At 37.0% G+C, this 24,278-nt stretch overlaps 1 protein-coding gene across 1 annotated transcript; it reads right to left on the bottom strand.

Moving 5' to 3' along the window:
- Window positions 1-10,733: 10,733 nt before the first annotated feature.
- On the bottom strand, window positions 10,734-20,741 carry LOC128216220 (uncharacterized). Its single transcript, XM_052922789.1, has 2 exons — window positions 20,632-20,741; window positions 10,734-12,322 (listed from the first exon to the last, which is right to left on the bottom strand). The coding sequence occupies exons 1-2, from the start codon at window positions 20,739-20,741 to the stop codon at window positions 10,945-10,947; spliced, it is 1,488 nt and encodes a 495-aa protein (XP_052778749.1). The 3' UTR covers window positions 10,734-10,944.
- Between the last annotated feature and the right edge of the window lie 3,537 nt (window positions 20,742-24,278).

Below are 24,278 nucleotides of genomic sequence, written 5' to 3'. Positions count from 1 at the left end.
GTTAGCATTTGGTTTGAAAATAGATTGAAAAAAAATCAAAAAAAAAAATCAAATTATCTATTTACAATTTCTTATCAAAAGGCAATAAACGCGCAATAATATTTAGAACCAAAATAGCGCTGGGTTTATGGTTATCGGGGTACGCTGCATCCATTAGTAAATTTACTTGTGCATTGAATAATATTAATGTATTTATTAGGGCTGTAACGATTCATCGGTGCATCGTGAAATCGCGATTCGGTACCCGACGATACTGTATCGTATCGCATTGTAAAACATCGTGTGTATCGCGTATCGTTAGATTCGTTACCTCGACTTAAGATTTGTATGCTTAAAACACTTTCTAAACATCTTTGCACGATCAATTTGTTAACGTTCACTTTTTACTGTCGAAACAGCGAAAGCCACTTCAGCCGCATTTTCGCAAACAGCAGGTAGAGCTAGCAAAGTACGTTACATCTACCTTATCTACACCATGTTTGTTTTTTAAACTAAAATGAAAAATGAAAATAAAATTATTGAAAAAAATGCAATTTAATTTTCTTTTTTAAATTTGATTTACAAAAGGTATTGAAAAAAAACTGGAATCTGCGAGCTAGCTATTTGCGAAAATGCGGCTGAAGTGGCTTTCGCTGTTTTGACATTTTCAGTCGTCTGCAAAGTCAAGAATGGCGAAGGAAATACTACCGGTAATAAAGAGAACAAAAGACAAATAAATAATAGTCATTTAGTAACAATAATAGGCTCAACAATTAACTTGAACAATTTTCATTTAATATGATCAACAATTTGAAAATAGCAATCATTAACAAATAATATTCATTTAATAATATACCAAACAATTTGCAAAATAATAAAAACATTTAAAAAATGCAGTTTTGGTAAGGATATGCTCAACAATTTACAAAATAGGCAAACATTAAAGTCTTACATAAAAAAGTTTTATATATATCGATATAAGCGTATCGTGATATATCGTGAATCGCGTACTCCGTATCGTGATACATATCGTATCGTGAGTTGAGTGACGATACACAGCCCTAGTATTTTTTACCAAACGGACATTTACCTAAAAGTGAAGAACCATTATCAAGATTATGCCACCGTATTCACTGATTTTGGTATTCTAAGGTAAATACAATATCAAATCATACAATCAACAGAGCAGCATCACCAGCAACAGCAGCAGCGACACAAAATATCTTTATAGCAATTTTAATGACAATAACCCGGTAATGGTGAGAAGGGCTGTATAAAAAAGGTAAATGCAATTATTCACGGTTTGGAATAATTCAGAACAAACAAGAACGAAGCATTGTTTTGAAAGGCATGCAAAATGTTACCCGACTGGTTTATTATCCTCTTATACATACTTTCACAACTTCATATCGACGAATACCATAACAGCCGACCGGTCCGCCTCTCACCGGCCCAGGGTTTGTACGGCCTTTATGACATCTACTTCCGGGGACTCGCGGGCGCGCGCCCGCGACTACAGTTCCACCGGAAACAGACTGAAGCTTGTCTAACGAGATTTGTTAGGATATTGTTTTCATACTTGAAACAGGAGTATACTGTCGACAAATAATTGATGCAAACGATACTTGTACCATGGTTGAGAGTGTTTTCTTTGTATTTGTATACCAACTTACGTACTAGACACATACGCAAAGTAATATCCAATCCAGCATACTCCGAGTCTATTTCTAAAATCTGACATTGTTATAAGAAAAATGTTGCATGTTTTACATCGTTCATTCTTGTCCATACCGAATCGAATATTAAATACTGTAAAATCATGCCATCTATCAATATATGTCATTGGTATATTTCAGCATTACATCAAACTATTAAACTGTGATTGAAACATTGACTACATTTGAATATTTCAAAAACACACTAAAACCAAACAGATAATTAATAAAAATAATTTATACTGAATGTAATGGTCTTGTAATAACAACACTAAATATTGAAATTATTGCGACATAATTAATAAAAACATATCAAATATTTAACAAAAAACACTAACCAAATGAAGCACAAATAAAACATTTTTTTTAAAGAACAAACTCGTAATAAGCCATCGTATTTAAACGGAGAGTACCAGACCCAACCACGTAATGAGCTATCGTATTTACCAAACTTAACCTCGTAATGAGCTACCGTATTTAAACGGTGAGTACCAGACTCAACCTCGTAATGAGCTACAGTATCTAAACGGTAAGTACCAGACTCAACTTCGTAATGAGCTACCGTATTTAAACGGTGAGAACCAGACCCAAACTCGCAATGAGCTACAGTATTTAAACGGTAAGTACCAGACTCAACCTCGTAATGAGCTACCATATTTAAACGGTGTGTACCAGACTCAACCTCGTAATGAGCTACCGTATTTCAACGGTGCGTACCAGACTCAAACTCGTAATGAGCTACCATATTTAAACGGTGAGTACCAGACTCAACCTCGTAATGAGCTACCATATTTAAACGGTGTGTACCAGACTCAACCTCGTAATGAGCTACAGTATTGAAACGGTGCTTACCAGACTCAAACTCGTAATGAGCTACCATATTTAAACGGTGAACACCAGACCATAAAAAATACCTCATTGACTCTAACTTCACAATTCAATGTAACATCTTCTCCTAATCTTCTTCATCAATTTTGTGAAAACTTTACGGTAATGATCCTCTAGTCATTGTTTTATTTTCATTTACCTAATTTGTAACCATTCTTGCAGTTACAATACTGCATTAAAACAGTTTCTTACTACAGTAGAAACCCGCTGGCTCGATATCCCAGTGACCGGCCAAAATACTTCGAGCCTCGCGAATATCGAGTCAAGCGGGAATGCTTGCAAAGAGTAAAACAAAAGCGGTTCTTAACATCCAGTTCGTTCCAACTAGAAAATCGAGCCAAGATATATCGATCTAACAGGTTTCGACTGTATACTGTCGTAGAATATTTCTACTTAATTATGTTAATGATAATAAAACGGTGTCATGACGTCATTTTGGCTTTCGCTGAACGTAAAAATTCGGCTTGATTCGCAAAGGAAATTTGCTTTTTTATATTTTTCTACGATACCAGGTCCCAATATCACGAAAATACTGAAGTCAAATCTCAAACTCATTCTCAATTCATTTAACCATATACATGTACTTAATTCCATTCGTATGATCTTCGATTCTTGTAGCTCATTATTTAACATTTTGAAAATCAGCGAGACTAAGCCAAATGCCGCGTATAATGTGATTTTTATATTTTTTACTTGTTTTGACTTGTTTAAGTAACATATTGTGATAGGCTGCGACTGACAGTACTTTTATGTTTTAGTTGCGATTGACAGTACATGCATGTGTTAAGCTGCTTTCTGAACTTGACTTCACTCAAATTTTCAATGTGTTAAGCTGCTTCCTGAACTTGACTTCACTCAAATTTTCAATGTGTTAAGCTGCTTTCTGAACTTGACTTCACTCAAATTTTCAATAAGAATCGCTCTTGATAGGTTTTAGCCTATACATTTTCAATAGCTCATAAAAATGTACAATTTCAACATGACATCATATCTTATACTGTTTCACGTGTGCAAAACAATTTTAAAAACTTAGACTAAATTAAGTTATATATCTTGTCTTGAAAGAACATACACCAAGCAGCTATTGGCAGACTTTTGTAAATCCAAGCCTGAGGTCATTGTATGTTTAATGCTTGTCGGCACAGGGGGTATTTTCTGTCATGTTTATATAAATATTAACAAAACAGCTTCAACATGAATATTATCATCATTTTGTGGACATATAAAAATAAATGGATGTTTTTCTGAATGTATAAGCCTTAAAACGTATATATATATACTTTATATGCATGTAAGTAATCAATAATGTGTGTGTCTAATTGTATGTGTTTATTTTTACTATTAATCAAATGAAATAAACATAAATAGCATGTTTGAAATATTTTGTGTGTTCATATTTTATACAGTGTGCGCAGGTCATGAATGCATTGTCCATCAAAACATATTGCCATATTTCTCAATTTTGATATGCCTGTATTCATGGTTGAACAATGTAGTTAATAAATAATTGAATACAACTTGGAAAAGTTGAATTTATCTGTTGGTACATATGGATACTTTAAGGTATGATGCATATGAACAAACTATTTTACATGTAACAGTATTTCAAGACCATTTCGAATGAATAATTAAGGAGAAACAGATCCTAATCAAAATTATATTATAAGTATCTAACATGTGTTTCCGGTACACACACTTGCCCGGGGTCGGATTTTTCGACCCGGACCTGACTAACATGATTATTATTTTTTTTCTTGCATATCTAGAATTATAAACTTGTGGAAAGTTGACGTAGAGTTTTGTACAGTTCAAAAGGGCGTGCGACGTTGTTTACTGACGTTGTTAAGCGCAGTAATTTAAATCACTAGTGACGTCAAATAGTTCCTCTAAAATGTAAGAAGTCTAGTGGAATAGCCTTACACCTTCAAACTAAAGCAAGTATGTACCTTGCCTGAAGTTTCACCTCGCATCTCGCGAGATCCTGGTTTCCGATTTTCCCTTGCACTAATTTACCAGCTGGGAAGCAATATAAAATTATACGGAATGCCGTTAAGGCCATCGCCTATGAATGTATTAATCTGAAACACGATACTTGATAGTATGATGATGAAAACGAGAAATCACGAAACTACGATAATGAAAACGCGACAATACAATGATGAAAACGCGACAGTATACGACAGCGGTAATACGACAGTTCGATGGTGATAATGCGACTATCGTTTTTTCACCATCGTATTGTCGCATTTCACCAGCGCTTTCATAATCGTAGTATCGTACTGTCGCGTTTTCAACGCCGTATCGTCGCGTTTTCATCATCGAACTGTCGCGTTTTCATCATCGTGATGTCGCGGTTTCATCATCGTACTATCGCGCATTCATCATCGCACTGTCTCGTTTTCATCATCGTACTATCGTGTTTTCATAATCGTATGTTGTGTTTTCATCATCGTACTGTCGTGTTTTCTAATTATTCCGTCGCGTTTCATCATCGTTTTGTCGTGGTCCATCATCGTACTAGCCTTCCTACACATGCGCATAGAATATTTGCCCTCCATGTGACAAAATGTCGGTTTCAGGAGTCCTTGCATTATGTCTTCAAATGAAGATTTTATCATGTATTTGATATTGATCTGAAATACTGTTTATTTAAAAGATTTAACAACGATTTACACAATAAAGATTGAATTATGAATTGTCTTTAACAATTTTTGTTCAATATAACAAACCAGTCAAAACAATATCTCCGAACAGTTTTCAAAATGCAATTCCTCTCAGTTCTCATCATCATCATCATCATCATCATCATCATCATCATCATCAGCAGCAGCAGCAGCAGCAGCAGCAGCAGCATCGATATCGTCACCATCATCACCATCGTCAACGTCAGTCGTCGTCGTCGTGATGATTCATCATGATCATGACCACATCCATCATCATCATCATCATCATCATCATCATCATCATCATCATCATCATCATCATTTACTGTTTGTTATTTTTACCATTTCTCTTGTACAAAGTATTGAATCGTTGTATATGAAACAAATCAATACACGTAACTCAAATCAACAAGCCACATCTTTCCGATATCATTTCAATATCATTATATATTCAAAACATATCTATACATCTTTTCTTAAAAATAAATGCATTGACAACCCTGAATAGAATTTGACGCTTAATTTCTCAAGGCATTTTTAGTTTTAACACATTGTTTGGAAGGAACAACATATTTGTGTTTGAGTCACGTCTTTGAAGATGACAGGCTTATTAGAATCGATATGTCTAGAAGTCATTAAATTGAAATCATTTAAAGCAAAGATGTTTTTTCAATATCTGTCATACAGACAGATCGCAATTCAGTATGAATATAAGATAATAAGACTTAAAGGCCCAACCCTTGTTTTAAAGGGACTCACTCATGGACTGTAAAATGCACTTTTTTAATTACGAAATAAAATGTAGCAAATCGTAAGAAGTGTCAAAACAAAAATACCAAAAGCTCGAACCCTTCAGCAAATGGCGATTGAAAATTAATTACGGCTGTGGTGTTAGTTGATTGACATTATCTCGTGATGTCATCAATGTATCCTTAAGATGTTAACATATCCTCATCACTTTTTAACGTCCCGGTGGCCGTTAGGACTAAACGGATGTACTCTACTTTTTTCTTGACTTACCGGCGTGGGTTCGAACCCCACTAAAGCCAAAATACTTTTTAATGCTATAATTGTATATTTTCTGCAATTTCGATATCATAGAGTCAAATAATGATAAAATAAGTGTTTCCTGATGCATTAACAATAAAAGTAATTTTTGGTAAAAAGACATGAGCGAGTCACTTTAAAGTGGCACTCAGTAAAACAGAATGTCCTAGCTAGAGCGTTAATAAAGCTAACAGAAATATACCTGAAGTACTTGAAACCAGTCTTATCTTACATGCAAATTGCTCAATTGACTATACATGTATAATATATAGGAAAAGTATTTATTGGTACCTGAAGTTGTCTGTTGGTAACCATACACAATACGGTGTACTTTAAGTATGTGCTGGCTGATTTCTAATTCGTTCAAAAAAAGTAACAATCGACAACATATCTTACATTAAGTTATGTACAGTTTGTATATTTGCTATTTTGTTTCAATTTAAATGGATGTTAACGCCATATTTTGCAATCTTTGAAGGGCCTAATAAAAAACATTTTAAGTTATTTTTGGTAAAAAATAATTCTGGACACAAAACCCTTTCAAGTGATATCAATATAATATGACGTCACCAGGCAACTGTAGTTCACATCTGCTTGGGTCGAATACCTTATTAAGGTTGTCTTATAAACCCGTTGGCTCGATAGCCCAGGGACCGAACGAAATAATTCGAGTCTCGCAAATATCGAGCCAAGTGTGTATCCTTACATATTTTTAGTAAAAGATAAGCGGTTCACAACGTTCAGTTCCAGCCAGCGAGGAAATCGAGCCAAGCGATATCGAGCCAATGGGTTTTCGACTGGATGATTTATAAATATATATACCAAGAAGAGCGAGTTTGGCCCTTTAAACATAATGTAGATTACAGGACACGTTTCACTGGTGAATCCAAGGGCGGCGCCCCCGGAAGACCACCGCCCCCCCCCCCCCCAAATTAAATCGCAAAAGTTTACTTTTTATTTAAATGTATGAGAAAAATAAAAATTGTAAAAAGTTTCTTGGGGGATTGTCGCCCCCCCCCCCCTTTCAACACTTTAAACCATTTGGTTCTGAGGGAGGGGCACAATTCAAACGGTTACGCCCCCTAAGTTACGACACTTGTACGCGCTCCTGCATTTTACTTCGACAAATTTCTGACGCTTCTAATAACTCAAAAATATCCGCAGGCTCTAATGAGTTTTATAACACCAAAAAATGGAAATAATGACAAGGTTTGACATTTTTGTACCTGCGATTCAGAGGTAAGTGGAGACCGCATTGACACTGTATAATTGTTATATTTTATACTTTCATTTTACAAACAACATGTCGAGCAATTTAATTCCTATATTTAGATATTGTATATACGACCTTGCATACTTAGTATGTTTCTTTCAGTAATAAAATATGTTAAACCATATGTCGAGCGTGATTAAATGCCTTTTACACTAGTGTTGACTTGAATTAAACTATTTACGTATTACATACAAATGTAAACGACTTACCTGGTATGCACATCCGCGCCAAACACTAAGATTGCTTTTGTTATTTTTGCTGCTATTATTACACAGTGATTTGATGGGAATTAACTCCTGCTTTGGTGTCATTTGATCTGTACACAATTAAATGGCATTTAACCTAAAATATTTTTTTTCTTCATATTTATCAAAGGGATCGCTCCTACCAACTATCAAGCATAAAATAACTATGAATTACTGCAGTTTAACAATGTTAGAAAATCTCGAAATCCTATTAAGGCATTTCGAGATTTTCTGACATTGTTAAACTGCAGTAATAGCACTGTCACACAGGACACTCATTTTACGTCCGTCCCGGGAGACGATTAGTATTTCATTTTTAGTGGCGCGGCGGGGATACGAACCAGCGACCCATGGATTGACAGTCAAGTGTGTTACAGTAGACCACGGATCCGCCACAGTTGCAATTTTTATTAACGAAGTATCCTTTAAGTAGTCCATTGAATGGTTAAATGACATTCAGGGTCTTTTTATTCCTTAGAACTAATGAAAAATGTTCGCACTTTAATGTGTCTCTCAAGTTATAGGGGCATACAATTAAACATGCTTCCAGCCCTCTATTAATGTGGATTCATAATTATGCTATGGGATTCCGGGGGGCATGACCCCTCGAAAAAAGGGGAAAAATGGTCCAATCTGGTGCATTTTTGGCGTTCTGAGGTGCTTTATTTAGCACTGGAAAATGGACAGTTAATAATGGACAGGATTATGGAGTCAAGTACGCATACTGCAACTTTGGCGGATTTTTGTCAGAATCATGTGGATTTAGCCCCATACTCGCGTATAAGGCAGCTTCGCGCCTGGTTTCAGGTACGCCTATTATAGGTGAACGAGTGCTTCATGCCATCTTTGCTTATTTATTATATTTTGTTTCTATTTTTTCAGACCGCGCATGTGCGATGCCGAAGCACCGATACATGATGCATTTTTACTTCAGCAGACAACCCGTGCACGTGAACGATTCGCTCGTTCGTGAACTCACAAACTGGTTCCGGTACGGATGAGCCTGATCAACACTACCTTGCGTGTGACAACAATCTTGTGACGTCACAAGACCGAAAGCTCATGGTGCACTTTCAGAAAATGATGATTATTTATCCTTTGCACTTTTGTTTGACCATGGTCCATAATATCCTAAAGCTAACTGTAAATGTATTTATTGTATGCTTTACGGTGGTTTTAAGAGATTAATCAGTGAAATAAAAATGTATAATTCACTGATTGAAACAGTCGTAAATGGATATTTTTCACTGTTTTGAAATTTTTGCCCGCTGTCAGTTCAAAATCAAACGTCAGCGCGCACAGGGCTAGGGCAACGACGCCATTTCCGAAATGACGTTACGTGAGCATACACATTGGCGTATTTTGAATATACGGACGTGGCTGGACCCGTGCACTAAACGTGTACGGACCCCGTACACGAATACGTATACGGAGCACCACGTGTACGGACTTCTGGGGACCCCGTGCATGCAGCGTGTAAGCTATGGGAAGACGGACCCCGTGCATGCAACGTGTAAGCTATGGAAATACGGACCCCGTGCATGCAACGTGTAAGCTATGGAAACGGACCCCATGCATGCAACTTGTAAGCTAGGGAAATACGGACCCCGTGCATGCAACGTGTAAGCTATGGAAATACGGACCCCGTGCATGCAACGTGTAAGCTATGGAAATACGGACCCCGTGCATGCAACGTGTAAGCTATGGAAATACGGACCCAGTGCATGCTACGTGTAAGCTATGGAAATACGGACCCCGTGCATGCAACGTGTAAGCTAAGGAAAGACGGACCCCTTGCATGCAACGTGTTAGCTATGGAAAGACGGACCCCATGCACGCAACGTGTAAGCTACGGATAGACGGACCCTGTGCATGCAACGTGTAAGCAATGGAAAGACGGACCCCGTGCATGCTCCGTGTAAGCTATGGAAATACGGACCCCGTGCATGCAACGTGTAAGCTATGGAAAGACGGACCCCGTGCAAGCAATGTGTAAGCTATGGAAAGACGGACCCCGTGCATGCAACGTGTAAGCTATGGAAATACGGACCCCGTGCATGCAACGTGTAAGCTATGGAAATACGGACCCCGTGCATGCAACGTGTAAGCTATGGAAATACGGACCCCGTGCATGCAACGTGTAAGCTATGGAAATACGGACCCCGTGCATGCAACGTGTAAGCTTTGGAAATACGGACCCCGTGCATGCAACGTGAAAGCTATGGAAATACGGACCCTGTAACGTGTACGGGGAGGATATACGGATATAAAACAGACTCCGAACACGTTGGTGCAATATTATTATTTTATAAATGCAGTATTATGTTTAATTCATTTGATAATAATTACTAAAACAAACAATAAACGTAATTTGTGTAAAGACGTTTTTGCACGTTTTAATGGCCACGTAGCTATTAATTAAAAATATTTTATTAAAGGTATTTTTTACTTAAAACGTATCGCGTTATGTTTGTTAATGTTTTGATCATACTGTCTAATGAGTTTAACATAATTCTGCATTTAATATAAAAACAAAATGTTTTTTGAATCCATCTTTATTGTGTGCCTTTAATTGAAAACAAAACCAACTATAATCATGGTATATGTTGTTATTGTTTTTACTTTAAAGAAACTCTTCATAATTAATGCACCTATGTTCATCTAGGTTTCCAGTGAAAATAGTTAACATATAACTGGCTCTCTTGTAGTTGTAGTAAAAGTGTTGAAGCTTTTTAAAGGCACATGGCAAAACGGGCCGTATTATATATTTTATTTTAACATTAAATAAAGAATAAATCTAAATATATATATATATATATATATATATATATATATATATATATATATACGAGTATACATACACACTAACAACATATTGAATATACGGGAATAACATTATACAATAAACAGTCATTTAGTTGAATAACATGTGTACGATAAACAGAATTACTATGTAGCTAAAAGCAATTAAAATACGTCAAATATAAAGGTATATGTACGTTTAAGCAAATATGATTCTTGTATTATATACATGTACATTTTCCATCTGTACTTATATTTACGAGAAAGGTTAAAGTAAAAATCAATCAGTTATAATGATTGTATTTTTTGCCACTTGTAATTGGATCTATTATTTATTGTACATTGATGACGAGGAGCGTGTCTTTATTTCCGCCGACAACCAGAGAGGAAGAGCGGCTGCTGAAGAACAAAGCTTTAGGTATGTACACTCCGTCTTGTTCCCTTGCCAGTGTGGCCAACTTCGTCTTCCCGTCCTTGTCAACCTGCAGCACTGTGTCGGAAGTCCAGCAGCAGACGAACACGTGTCCAGCAGTTGTCACGTGTACTCCGGCAGGTCCCAACAAGTCAGGATCAGTGAATGTGGCCAGCTTGTTGCCGAGGTTGTCCAGGGTGATAAGTTGATTGTTTGAGTAGTTTGTGATGTAGATAGTCTTCCCGTCGTTGCTGATGGCAAATCTCACCACCGTGTCACCACCGGTCTTATCCTCGTACAGCTTCTTCACCTGCTTCCCCGTCATCGTATGGACGTACAGCACGGTGTCTGATGAAATGTAAAGGTTGTTCCCGTGATGAGCTGCGCCGTAACATCTATGGGTGAAACTTAACTTTCTCGTAGTCACAAGTTTCCCTTTTGTAATGTTAATGAAATGAAGTTCATGTCTATCATCAATGTTAACACAAACGGCAACCTCATTTCCGCCAATGTGGCGCACGTCATTGGGATACTCGGGAACATCACAGTGGTCGACAACCCTGTACTCCTGGTCCAGCAGTTTCACTTTATTGTTGTTGAAGTCTGTAATAACAACCTCTCCACCAGGCAGCTCACATATCCCTAGAATATCACATGTATCTTTGTCTGAACTCATCTTCACGTTGTACTCCTTGTAACCTTTGGTACCGAATACATGATCTCGGGGGAATAGCGATATCAGTGGTTGTTTACCAAAAACATTCGATTCATTTAACTCTCCAAATGTCTTCATCGAAGACAAATTATCTTCTATTCCATTATGTTTACGAAAAGTTATATCGTATTTGACAACATTTGACATGTTTTGCAGTATTTCGTTTGCTTGTTTGATTTTTTCTTCACATTTTCTGAACCCAATGTATAGGGGTGTTTCGCCGGATGAGTCTTTGCTTTGTATGTCATCCGTAATGTTCTTTAATTCGTCGTGCATCTGAGTGCAGGATTCTATATCTTTTTTAATGGACAGTTCCTGATCAGCAACCAGTCGGTCTAAATCTTGAACGGTTGTTTTCTCCATCTTGTCAAGAATGTCGTTGATCTTTTTACGGATTGCTTTGATTTCATCAACAATGGCTGTTCGAGTCTTCTTCAGTAAGGCACAATTTTTCTTTCTGTCGTTTTTCATATCTTCTATCTGCTTCCTTAGAACAGCTACACGTTGAGGTAGTTGACGAAACTCGGGATCTTTGCGGATCCCCTTTGCAACGTCTGGAATGTGCTGTATTGATGCACAGTGTCTGCAATGAAAGAAGGAAACACATGTTTTATGAAGACGCTTGTTTATAACATTCTTCTTAAATCACATAAATTTAAATACTTATATTTCGTTGTCGTCGTCGTCTTCCAGAACCTGTTGATTTTTGCTTTAAAACATCGATGTTCCATTTTTTTAGCATAAATAAAACATCTAGATAATATCAAGCTGATCATAGATTGAAATGATGTCCAGTAGAGTCTAACAATCTTAATGCATTACTTTCTGTAATAATCAGACAGACAGACACACAGACAGACACATACACACAGACAGACAGTCCAGACAACGCGAAAACTTTTTCTTCTTCACAGGACATTGCGACAGGTAAACACTGAAAGTTTACCTGTCGCACCAAATTTTTACCTGTCGCAATGTTACAAACAGTATTCAGTTACATCAGCCTAAACCTTAATTTTAAGCATCTCTTTTTAAATAAAGTTTTGTAATTCCCAATTATAACAGGTTTAGATCTTTTTGGTTAGATTTGTCCTACAGCACTATAATAAATTACAAAAAAAGCTAAACATTATGTATAAAAATCAATATTCGGATCTTATGTCATAATTGTTTTCTTCCCTTGCCTCCCAAAAAAACTCGTATCTGGTTCGTCTACCCATGGAACAGCTAGATCTTACTCTTTTAATTGATCTTTAAATTAAAGATACAGCACGGTTATAAAATGTAACGAATTGTACTACAAGTCAAACTCAGGCACAACATCTATGCAAAAACGAATTCGTCGAAAGTAGAGTTATTGTTATTGGCAATGTTAAACAGAGCGGAAAGAAAGTCAGCTCGGTATATTAATCATCATATTTAAATAGTAATCATCATATTTAAATAAACACGATTGCCGGGAACCACTTCGCCGAAAATAAATACGGAATTTTGTAATTTCCGAACATTTCCGTAAAATAAAAGTATTAGATTACGAGCTGAAATCGGAACCTTACGCGTTTTATCGGCTTATACGGAAACATGTCGAAACGGGGTTTACAAATAGTGATACACGGATTAACACGCTGAATAATAGTTAAAAATAACATTTATTTAGAAACTGAAAGTAAATTTTCCGAAAATTAAACGGTGCTGACTGTAATTTTTCACCGGACATTGTGACCGACCAAAACAAAAGTTTCGTCGGTCAAAATGAAAATATACCGGACATGTCCGACTGTCCGACGGACATTCGCATTGACAGACAGACAAACAGACACAAATACATAGACAGACATCAACACCGACAGACAGACACACAGACAGACAGGCACATACACACAGACATACACGCACGCACATACACAGTGACACAGACAGACACACACACAGACACATACACACAGACAGACACGTACACAGACAGACACGCACACACAGACAGACACGCACACACACACACATACATACATATACACATACATACATACACACAGACAGACACGCACACAGACAGACACGCACACAGACACACACGCACACACACAGGCAAACAGAAAGACAGACAGACAGACAGAAAGACAGGCCGAGAGACAAACACAGAGACACACATACAAACACACAGGCAGACAGAAAGACAGACCGAGAGACAAACACAGAGACACACATACAAACACACAGGCAAACAGAAAGACAGACCGAGAGACAAACACAGAGACACACATACAAACACACAGGCAGACAGAAAGACAGACCGAGAGACAAACACAGAGACACACATACAAACACACAGGCAGACAGAAAGACAGGCAGACAGACATACACACAGACATACAGACAGACATACAGACAGACAGACCGAGAGACAGATAGACAAACACACAGACAAACATACAGGCAAACAGACAGACATAAAGACAGACGGCCATACAGGCAGAAGACGGGCGGACGGACGGAGGGAGGGACGAACAGACAGACAGACAGACAGACAGAAAGAAAGACACACAGACAAACACAAATAGACACACAGGCAGATAAAAATAAAGACAGACGGATAGACAGACACACACACACACACACACACACACACACACACACACACACACACACACACACACACACACACACACACACACACACACACACACACACACACGTAGATACAGACGGACACACACATAGAAATACACAGAGTTAGGCAGGCAGGCAGACAGACACACACACACACACACACACAAACAGACACACTGATATACAGAAAGAAAGCCACACAGACAAACAGACAGACATACACACTGACAGACCAACACAAAGAAAGACTGACACGCAGACATACATAAACACAGGCTGGCAGGCAGGCAGGCAGGCAGACAGACAGACATACTGACAGACACACAAACAAACAGACAGACAGAAAGACACACAGACAGACACTCACTCACAGACAGACATACACACAGTTAGGCAGGCAGGAAGACAGACACACACAGATACACATACAGAAAGACACACATTCAAACACAGACAGACACACACACACACACACACACACACACACACACAGACAGACGGACGGACAGTTAGACACACACACACAGACACGCCGTTGAGACAGAAGGGAACACTGACAAACACATATACACAGACAGATCCACACATAGACAGACGAACACACATACAAACATAAACACAGACAGGCAGGCGGGCAGACAGACAGACAGAAAGGCACACAGACAGAAATTCACACCTGCCAAAAATACCAGCCAATATTTCCATTTTTCATTCCTACACGAGAGTCAACTTCAGCTACACATTAACCCCTAATAGACCGAAAATCTAAGGTCAAATTCTCATGTTATCATGTTTTGGGAATTGCTGTTATTTGGGTCAAGATTTGGTAGAATGTATTAAAATTTGCCAAGAAAAACATGAAGAGGTATCGAGTGTTATACATAATTATTGACAAGTTAAACTTAATACAAACTTATATATAGCATATGTTTTTTTAATGAGTAACATGAAATTGTTTAAGACATATGACAGCTGTTGATGAAAATGGTATGCTAACAACCTTTTTATTTGGATTGCAAATGTTACCTTTATTGCATTATATATAAATCTGGTCGTTTCATAGGTCGAGTTGTATTACGTATTAAGGGGAATACTTTACTAAGCGTATAGATATTGATTTTACAATGGCAAGTTTATTGATTTCGCATTTTATAAAAAAATCACTCTTTTAATTATTCATTTTAAAGGCTTATGAAGTTCAGTTGAACCCCGTTGCCTCGAACTCCTAAGGACCGGCGAATATACCTCGAGCCTCGGAAAATTCGAATCAAGCGGTAGTTCTTTCCTTCAGTATGATGAAACGAGTCGGCATACCATCCAGATCGGGCCAACGAGAAATTCGAGCCAAACAAGTTCGAGCCAACGGGGTTCGACAGTATACGTTTACACTATATGTAATATACAATCGAAACTTGAAAATACATCAAATTGGTGAAACTGAACCTCCGAATGTTATATTTACTTCAATTGTGTTTACATCATCGTGAACACATTATGTTGCATTGTTATTGCACTTTCGTAAAAAAAGATTTGTTTTGCAAATGTTTCAATAACAAATGCTTTGTTTTGTGTGCATCTTGCATTGCCTTCATACCGTGACCGATGTAAGAACATATTTGTTTACCCCCATCCCCCTCAGAAGTCTTAGTACTACAGCTGGTAATGCTGCGGCATTTTCTGTTTATACTTCCACTACTGCTAGTGCTATTGCCACTGTCACCGCCAGCGCCAAAACACCACCTTCACCACCACCATAGCCACCACCAGCACCACCACCACACCATATTAGGTCAACCTGTTCGATCATTTAATATAGTGCTCTCAATACTTAGTAATATAGCTGGTATTGCTGCGGCTTTTGCTGTTAATACTACCACTAATGCTACTGCTAGTGCTATTGCCACTGTCACCGCCAGCGCCAAAACACCACCTCCAACACCACCACAGTTACCACCACCAACACCACCACCAGTACCTCCACCGATAATGTGATGATGTTGCAGCCCCTGAAACAACTGTCGCTGCTGCATATACGGTTGTTGTTGTTGCCACGGCACCAGCTACTACTACAACTACAAACTATCAAATAACTAATACTACTGATGCTAATCTCGCGATAATCAACTATATGCAGTTGTGGACGAAGGGACTACGTTTTTGTCTTAATGCAAGACCCTTCATTTATGTATTTATAATGATGAAGGTATGAAGAAAAAAAAACAAAACATTATTTTTCAAATATTTTTGATATTCTAAGAAAAACGTATTCCCGAATCATTTTTCATCGTGAACACGAGTCAAAATATTAGTTTGAACATTTATTTTACAACGATTGTGTAAAAAGTTATTTCAACATTATATTAATTACTCTCGTTAACACAATTTCACGCGAGAGTGGGGTCTTGTGTTGTGATGGGAACCGGAGAACCCGGATAAAACCCACTTGTCCGGCTTCGTGACCACAAACCAAATTCACATGCGACCAAGCCGGGAATCCAGCCCGTGTCGCCTAGGTGAAAAGCGAGTGCGCTAACCAATGCGCTAACCGGACAATTAACCCGGTAGTTAATAAAGTTTTGCACCAGTCAGTTGTAACCACTCCCCCTCCCTCCAAGGTCCGGGGAATAGCGGGGACTTTCGGTCCAGCCAACTACGAGTAAAATCCCTGCCCTGCGGGAATGTACTGCTGGTAAAATCCCCGCCAAATGCACCCGCACCCCAGGGACTCTAGGTAATGGCTATTCCCCGGTATACCCCCGGACCTTGGGGTGGGGGTGGGGTGTCGCGTGGTTACAATTGACTGGTTCATTTGGCTCGTAAAGAATTATGACTGGGTCGTGATTTGGGTTAAAATACATCCTTACGAAGGCCAAATCCTAAAACAGCCCCTTAAACAACAATACCGTAATCAAAATTAATCGACACAATCAAAGCTAAAGGCGCTACTTGTATTAATATATTTCGATGTTGCGAGTTCAAGAAATATAATGATTAATTAGTTACACTTGTTTTCAATCTTTAAACATAACTCAAGGGTGTGGTTTAGAGAGTTAAATACCTTTGCCCAGGAGATTATAAACACTATCAAATATTTAATTCTTAGCTTAGTTATAGTTCAGAAAATAATGTCTATATTCAGTAAAAAGCTATTGTTGAAATATTTGTTTTAGTTTTGAAAAGTATCAAAATATACAAATTGAGAAAACCTAAGAAACATAGACTTTTCCAAAAACTGACCAAAATAAGAACTCCCATGCAATAATGTTGGACATAATGGCCATTAAATTTCAATGATTAAGCTGTTGTTTGCAATTTACTAATAACATTTAACTGGAGAATCGCAAAACCACTGACTGGAATATTCTGTATACACACAGACAAACCCACACACACACACACACACACACACACACACACACACACAGACAGACACACACACTGACAGACACGCTCACTGACAGACACACAGACAGACACGCACGCACGCACGCACGCACGCACGCACGCACGCAGACACAAACGCACACACACACAGAGACAGACACACACACAGTCAAACACACACAGACAGACACACCCAGACACGCACGCAAGCAATAACACACTAACACACACAGAAACACACAGACACGCACGCACGCACGTGCGACACACACACAGACACACACAGATAGAATGCCATACAGACAGCGATACAGACAGACAGACAGACAGACAGACACAATGAAATATGGCATATTAAAAGTATAAAACAATAAAGACAAGTAAAGACAAATAAAAGCATAGCATATGTTTAAAAAATACCAGATGATTAATATCTAAATTGAAAGGTAAATGGTACATGTATAGGAATGTTGGGAGGCTAATAGCATAAATTACTTTATAATCTAAGTCTTGGTATTTATAATAACATTTCATAGAAGAAAGGCTTGGTTTAAAAATAACTTAGATTTCTTGTTATGACGATGTTTTGCGAATTCATCCATTAAACGACATACAGTTTGTATTCAGTATTCTATAAGTCGCAGAGAGTTTATATTCAGTATACCATAAGTCGCATACAGTTCAAATTCTGTATACCATAAGTCGAATAGAGTTTAAATTCAGTATACCATAAGTCGCATACAGTTCAAATTCTGTATACCATAAGTCGCAGAGAGTTTATATTCAGTATACCATAAGTCGCATACAGTTCAAATTCTGTATACCATAAGTCGCATAGAGTTTATATTCAGTATACCATAAGTCGCATACAGTTCAAATTCTGTATACCATAAGTCGCATAGAGTTTAAATTCAGTATACCATAAGTCGCATACAGTTCAAATTCTGTATACCATAAGTCGCATAGAGTTTATATTCAGTATACCATAAGTCGCATACAGTTTAAATTCAGTATACCATAAGTCGCATAGAGTTTAAATTCAGTATACCATAAGTCGCATAGAGTTTAAATTCAGTATACCATGAGTCGCATAGAGTTTATATTCTGTACCATAATCGCCAAACAACAGTGGCAGTATGTGTAGTAAGGCTCATAACTCTTAGAATGTGTCGAGTTATGTCCCTTGACTATCTGAGCCAAATAATGAAGAGCATTTAAACCATTCGGAACTCCTCGGCCATTTTTCATCGAAAACAATCTCGGATTTATGTCGGTACATCAGTAGAGGTAGATAAAAAAACTAATTAATTGTAAAAATGAATCGTTGTGTTAAGCGTGTATTTTGAATTACTATTTTTTAATTGATTGTCAGTGAAGCGTATAATTGCAAAGACAATTAAGATTTCCAACAGCCAAGTCATTAAGTTTAACTGCTGAATTAAAAATATTACGCAATCTACTTGCAAATTACTATAATTTAAAGAATTCGATCATTGTAAACCATCTATATACTTCCGAGATGGTTTTTTATGGAAAATGGCCGAGGAGTTTCGAATGCGTTGGAACATAATTATTACGCATTATAATGTTATTTACAGTGTCATTTTATGTACGTGCACAATATATTCATCTAGTCAAACCCCACAGCTAGAACTTTTGCCCAAATCATCGTGAGTTAATATGATGGGGAGTACTTAAGTGTTTCTCAATATTTTTCCATTTGAATAAAGTTCATATAATATAGGATTTGACACGAATAACGAGTCTATGTATGTATACAGGGGCGGCTCCAGGATTCGACGTAAGATGGGGCGCTACTTAGGGGCGTAACCAGTTTAGTTGCTCATCTCCCTCAGAACCGAAATCTATTGGGTTGGAAGTGCTGGCAGGGCAATTAGCGCCAAAAATCGGCCCATAAAATGAGAGGTTCGAAATTTGTAACCCTTCTCACGTTATAGATTTTTTTCTTTCTGAAATAGCGGGTTACGCGGTTACATTGGTTACAACCGGTTACATCGGTTACATCGAATATTTTCATCAAAAATCGAGTTTTCAGGTCGACATATGATTAGAGTTACACGGTTACATTAGTTACAATGAGTTACAGCAAAGTTCTTGAAAAGTTTAAAAAAGTGTGTTTTTTTCTATCTGAAATAATGGGTTACCCGGTTACATTGGTTACAACTGGTTACATCGGTTACATCGAAAATTTTCATCAAAATTCGAGTTTTCAGGTTGACATATAACCGCGTAACCCGCTATTTCAGATAGAAAAAACAACAACACTTTTTCAAACTTTGCAAAAACTTTGCTGTGACTCATTCTAACCAATGTAACCGCTTAACTCTGATCATATGTCGACCTGAAAACTCGATTTTTTTGTTGTTGAACTTTGAAAATCTTCGATGTAACCGGTTGTAACACAATTTTCAGCATACACGCCTTACAATAAACCAGTGTAACCACTTTAACTATGGTCTTATAGGCGTTACAATATTCAAAGGTTTCATTTTATGGGCCAATTTTGTGCCCTATCTCGGCAGGGAAGAGGGAGTTTGGGGTATCCCCCCCCCAAAAAAAAAAGGAAAAATAAAAACAATAAAAGAAAGACAATTTTAGTTCAAATTGTGCACGTTGTGGGTATTTAAGTATTTCAACTATATTGAAATAAAAAAACAAACTTGGACGATTTCAGAGGGTGTGGGTTTGCCCCCCCCCCTCCCCGATCCGCGACAGTGTTGACGGATATATAGCATAGTCTAATAATACACATATGTAAAATACAATTTTGTTGTGATTGTATAAACCGGAGACAATGTTAAACATGCTTAAACTATTTTTGATCAGTTTAAATACTGTGATTGTGTTATTGTAACTTAAATCGTCCTTGGAACATACCTATGATCCATGGCAACGCACACATGGCAACACAGCTGGTCATGGTCACCACATACCAGTTTGAGCGCCTCCTCGGGGTGCCTCTCACATCTCTCAAGGACGTCCAACATCCCTGGTGCTGCTGCCCATTTCTTCACATCCTTTCGGTCGAGCACTGTATGTCACTTGAATAGCTTGTTGTGACCTGGGACACAGTTATCGCAGTAATATTTCGTGCACTGATTACAGAAATGTTGAGCTTCCGTGTTCAGTCCATCTTCTTCACAAGCGGAACAGGCGAACTCATGGATGAAATCACAGCCCCTCTGAATTGAGGATGCAAAATTCAATGCCATAATCCTGTAACATAGGGTTGAAAGTTACAAACATCCTCTCACTGGCCTTTACTTCCAACAAGGAACTTCGATAAATAGCTTATCTCCAACCTACGTAATAGATCAGGTGACTGGATTTTATTGATAAGCATTTAAAAGCTTAACAGATATTTCATATGTAAAAGTTTCATAATGATTGAAATACATTTGTTAAAATACATGAATAATCTACAACTATAATACATCTGAATTCTTTCTGATTAAGCTTAAAAAAATACATTTGGTTCGGGTTACCCGACCCTACTTACGGAATAGGCGCCGACCCTACCGTTTTTATAGTCTGTTTGAAAAAAAGCCTACCTACCCTACCTATTTTTTTAAAAGGATGTAACTCTAACCGAACAATTTTTTTAGGCCTTAAAGCAATTAAACTGCCATTAAGGCCAACAAAAATAACATCTGTGTTTCCTTTTACATGCAGAAGCAAATGGGATCGGTAGGACGTATCCTTTTTCACCTTGTCATAGGAAACATTTTTCCAAGCAAATTTCTATCAATAGAATATATAATCATTGAATGAATGTTGAGTTAAACATTACTGTTCCTGCAAATACTTATTATTCTGTAATCCAATGCATCCTTGTCAAATTCAAGTTGCACCGGCATTTGTGCACGGACATTTTGCTTGCTTTTACTTTCAGTTTCACGTTCATGTTATATATTTCTTTCCAGAAGAAACAAAAACATTTATCGTTCCGATTGCCAATATTCTAACTATGTTCTTTTCTAATAAGTGGCGTAGCAATCAAACTGTTATATAATAGAACTTAACTGTACACGGAAAAGAAACGTTTATCTTCTATTTATTTCTTATTTTTAGCGAGAAATAATATACAATTAAAATGAAAATGAAACTACGTAAATTATTGTTTTTATATTTTAACACATTCGGAACACAATTTTCCATCGAAAACAACTCTGAATGCAAACTTCACAAATTGTTACTTCCCTTGCAGTACAGCTATCACTGCAACCATTCAAATCACATGACCATGGGTATATAACTTGTAGATACGTGTATGTTTTACTTTGATGCTTCGTTTAATTTCATATAAAGTTAAAGTAATGCTTCATAATTTTATCATTGAGATTTTATTTTCAGCTAGCTATTTATAGCTTAAATCATGTTCATTTCATTTTGCTATAAATAATTCAATGTGACACGCGCCTATTTTCGGCATAAAATATGGCATAGTTAACATTAGGTGGCTTGTTTTGAGTTAAGTGTCATTTAAATGTCCTAAAATCATCAACCTATTAGTTCATAAAAATTGTCTATCTCTGTACTTTAACAGATTTAATAACCAAATAAGTTACGACATTTATATTAATATACATGTTTAGCAATCCAAATTTGTACGTGTTTTACCGTTTATTTAATAAATGACTGTATAAATTTTGGCAAGGTATCTTTCCTCTGACGATATCTTCAATATTTCAAGTGACACTCCTATTCAAAATCAATTCGAAAACATGTATAACAAACATAAATATTAAGTGATAACTTTTAAACTTCTTACTAAATAATGCATTTATGGAAAATATCAATTACTGATAACAAAATTGTAACCGTGTATTTAAAGGGACCAAAAAAGTTTTTTCTGTAACGAACCTTAGGACATTTATCTAATAGAATGCGTTACGCTTTGGTGTCATAATTGTAAAAAAAATATCAAAATTAAAAATAAGATTGTGTCGGAGACCGAATTCGAACCCGCGTCGCCAAAATTGAAGACTAGCGTCTTTTCCTACTGAGCTATCAAAGCTTACACTAACTGAATGACATAATTAAACTATAAACCTACCTCGGTAATATCAAGTGATAACACCGACTAGCCAATCACGCATAAGGAATGAATTCTATCTGGTAGACTAACCCCGTAGCCCACCTAAATGACCGTCAACCAGTCTTTTGACGATTTTTAGACTATGGCAGACTGGTTATAGGGATACACATGAAATGTCAAAATAATAAAACAGTATCCCTGATCGCTCATTATTGTAGCTAACTAACCCCGTAATCTTTTTTAATGGGAAAATACGAAATAACTGCTAAACTTAAATAAATTGTAAACTATGTGATATTTCAATTAGTAAGTTTCAATGCATTGTACACATCCATGCCAAGTTAATGTCATTATTCAACTTTTTTTTCGCTTTTTTATGATTTGTGAGACAGTCCCTTTAATAGCTGAAAACGCGAACATAAAATGATTGGTGAATGCTAAATGATTTACTGTGATTTAGAATAGTCTCATTACGTATACATACCGTGTTTTATGCACATTTCTTTCAAATTACACTTGGAATCCCTCAGAAGAACCATTGTTTTCGACATTAATCCATCCTTTTTGGTATATATTAAAACAATATTATTAATTGAGGTTAATCTTATGTGGGAATAAGAGTGCATCTTAAAGTCAGTGTGTGGTATCCCTCTGGACCTCCATAATGTCTTACGACAGATTTTAAAGTTTTTTAAAGGTTGTTATTGTTCCTGAGATGTGAATTTACTTTGTTGATAATTTGAAAGAGTTAGATATCATTTTACATTAGAGTTTTGCTTTATTTTAAGATACCGTATCGTTGGTAATCGGTTTTCGACAATCAGCAAGACTCATTCAGACTGACAGTTTGAAGTTTACACTTTATATAGGTGTGACAGAGACAGAGCAGCAGACACGTGTATTGGTCACACACTAACTGGGCGTGTATGCATTTAAAGTTCATCTTGTACGGATCGAGAGTTGCGACACTTATTTTTGAATCATTATCATCATTAATTAATATGAATAATATTGAAACAAATATGTGATAGAAATATGCAGCCAATTGTATTACACTGGTTCAATCTCTGGTTTGGACAACGGTATCTTAACATTTTTATTGATAAATTAATTCATATCTAACCAAACCATTTAAATATGCAAACAACGAAATGATAACGTGTGGACATCTTATCACATTTGTATACATTTGGCTGGTAATTGATTTCATGCGAATATTAAAGTGATAAAACTAACATTTTAAACCCACCAATAGTTTTATGGACAGTACGTACATAACACCATTGAATTATATTAGTTGATGAGAAACGCAAAACAAATAAAAAAAGAGTAACATTTGATTAAAAAGACCATGCGGTCAGTTCCATGTTGGCTGTATATGTATGCGGTCAGTTCCATGTTGGCAGTACATATATGCGACCAGTTCCATGTTGGCAGTACATATATGCGACCAGTTCCATGTTGGCAGTACATATATGCGACCAGT

The sequence above is a fragment of the Mya arenaria genome, chromosome 14, assembly GCF_026914265.1.
Source record: "Mya arenaria isolate MELC-2E11 chromosome 14, ASM2691426v1".
Classification (NCBI taxonomy): Eukaryota; Metazoa; Mollusca; class Bivalvia; order Myida; family Myidae; genus Mya; species Mya arenaria.
Note: the sequence above shows the minus strand (reverse complement) of the source record. Positions and strands in the feature narration are given on the sequence as shown.

Excerpts from the sequence above, each read along its gene's own strand:
- LOC128216220 (XM_052922789.1), bottom strand. The coding sequence starts at position 20,741 with ATGTTGGACGTCCTTGAGAGATGTGAGAGGCACCCCGAGGAGGCGCTC. Across the intron at positions 12,323-20,631 it reads TGCGTTGCCATGGATCATAG|ACACTGTGCATCAATACAGC; the intron begins GTATGTTCCAAG and ends CTTTCATTGCAG.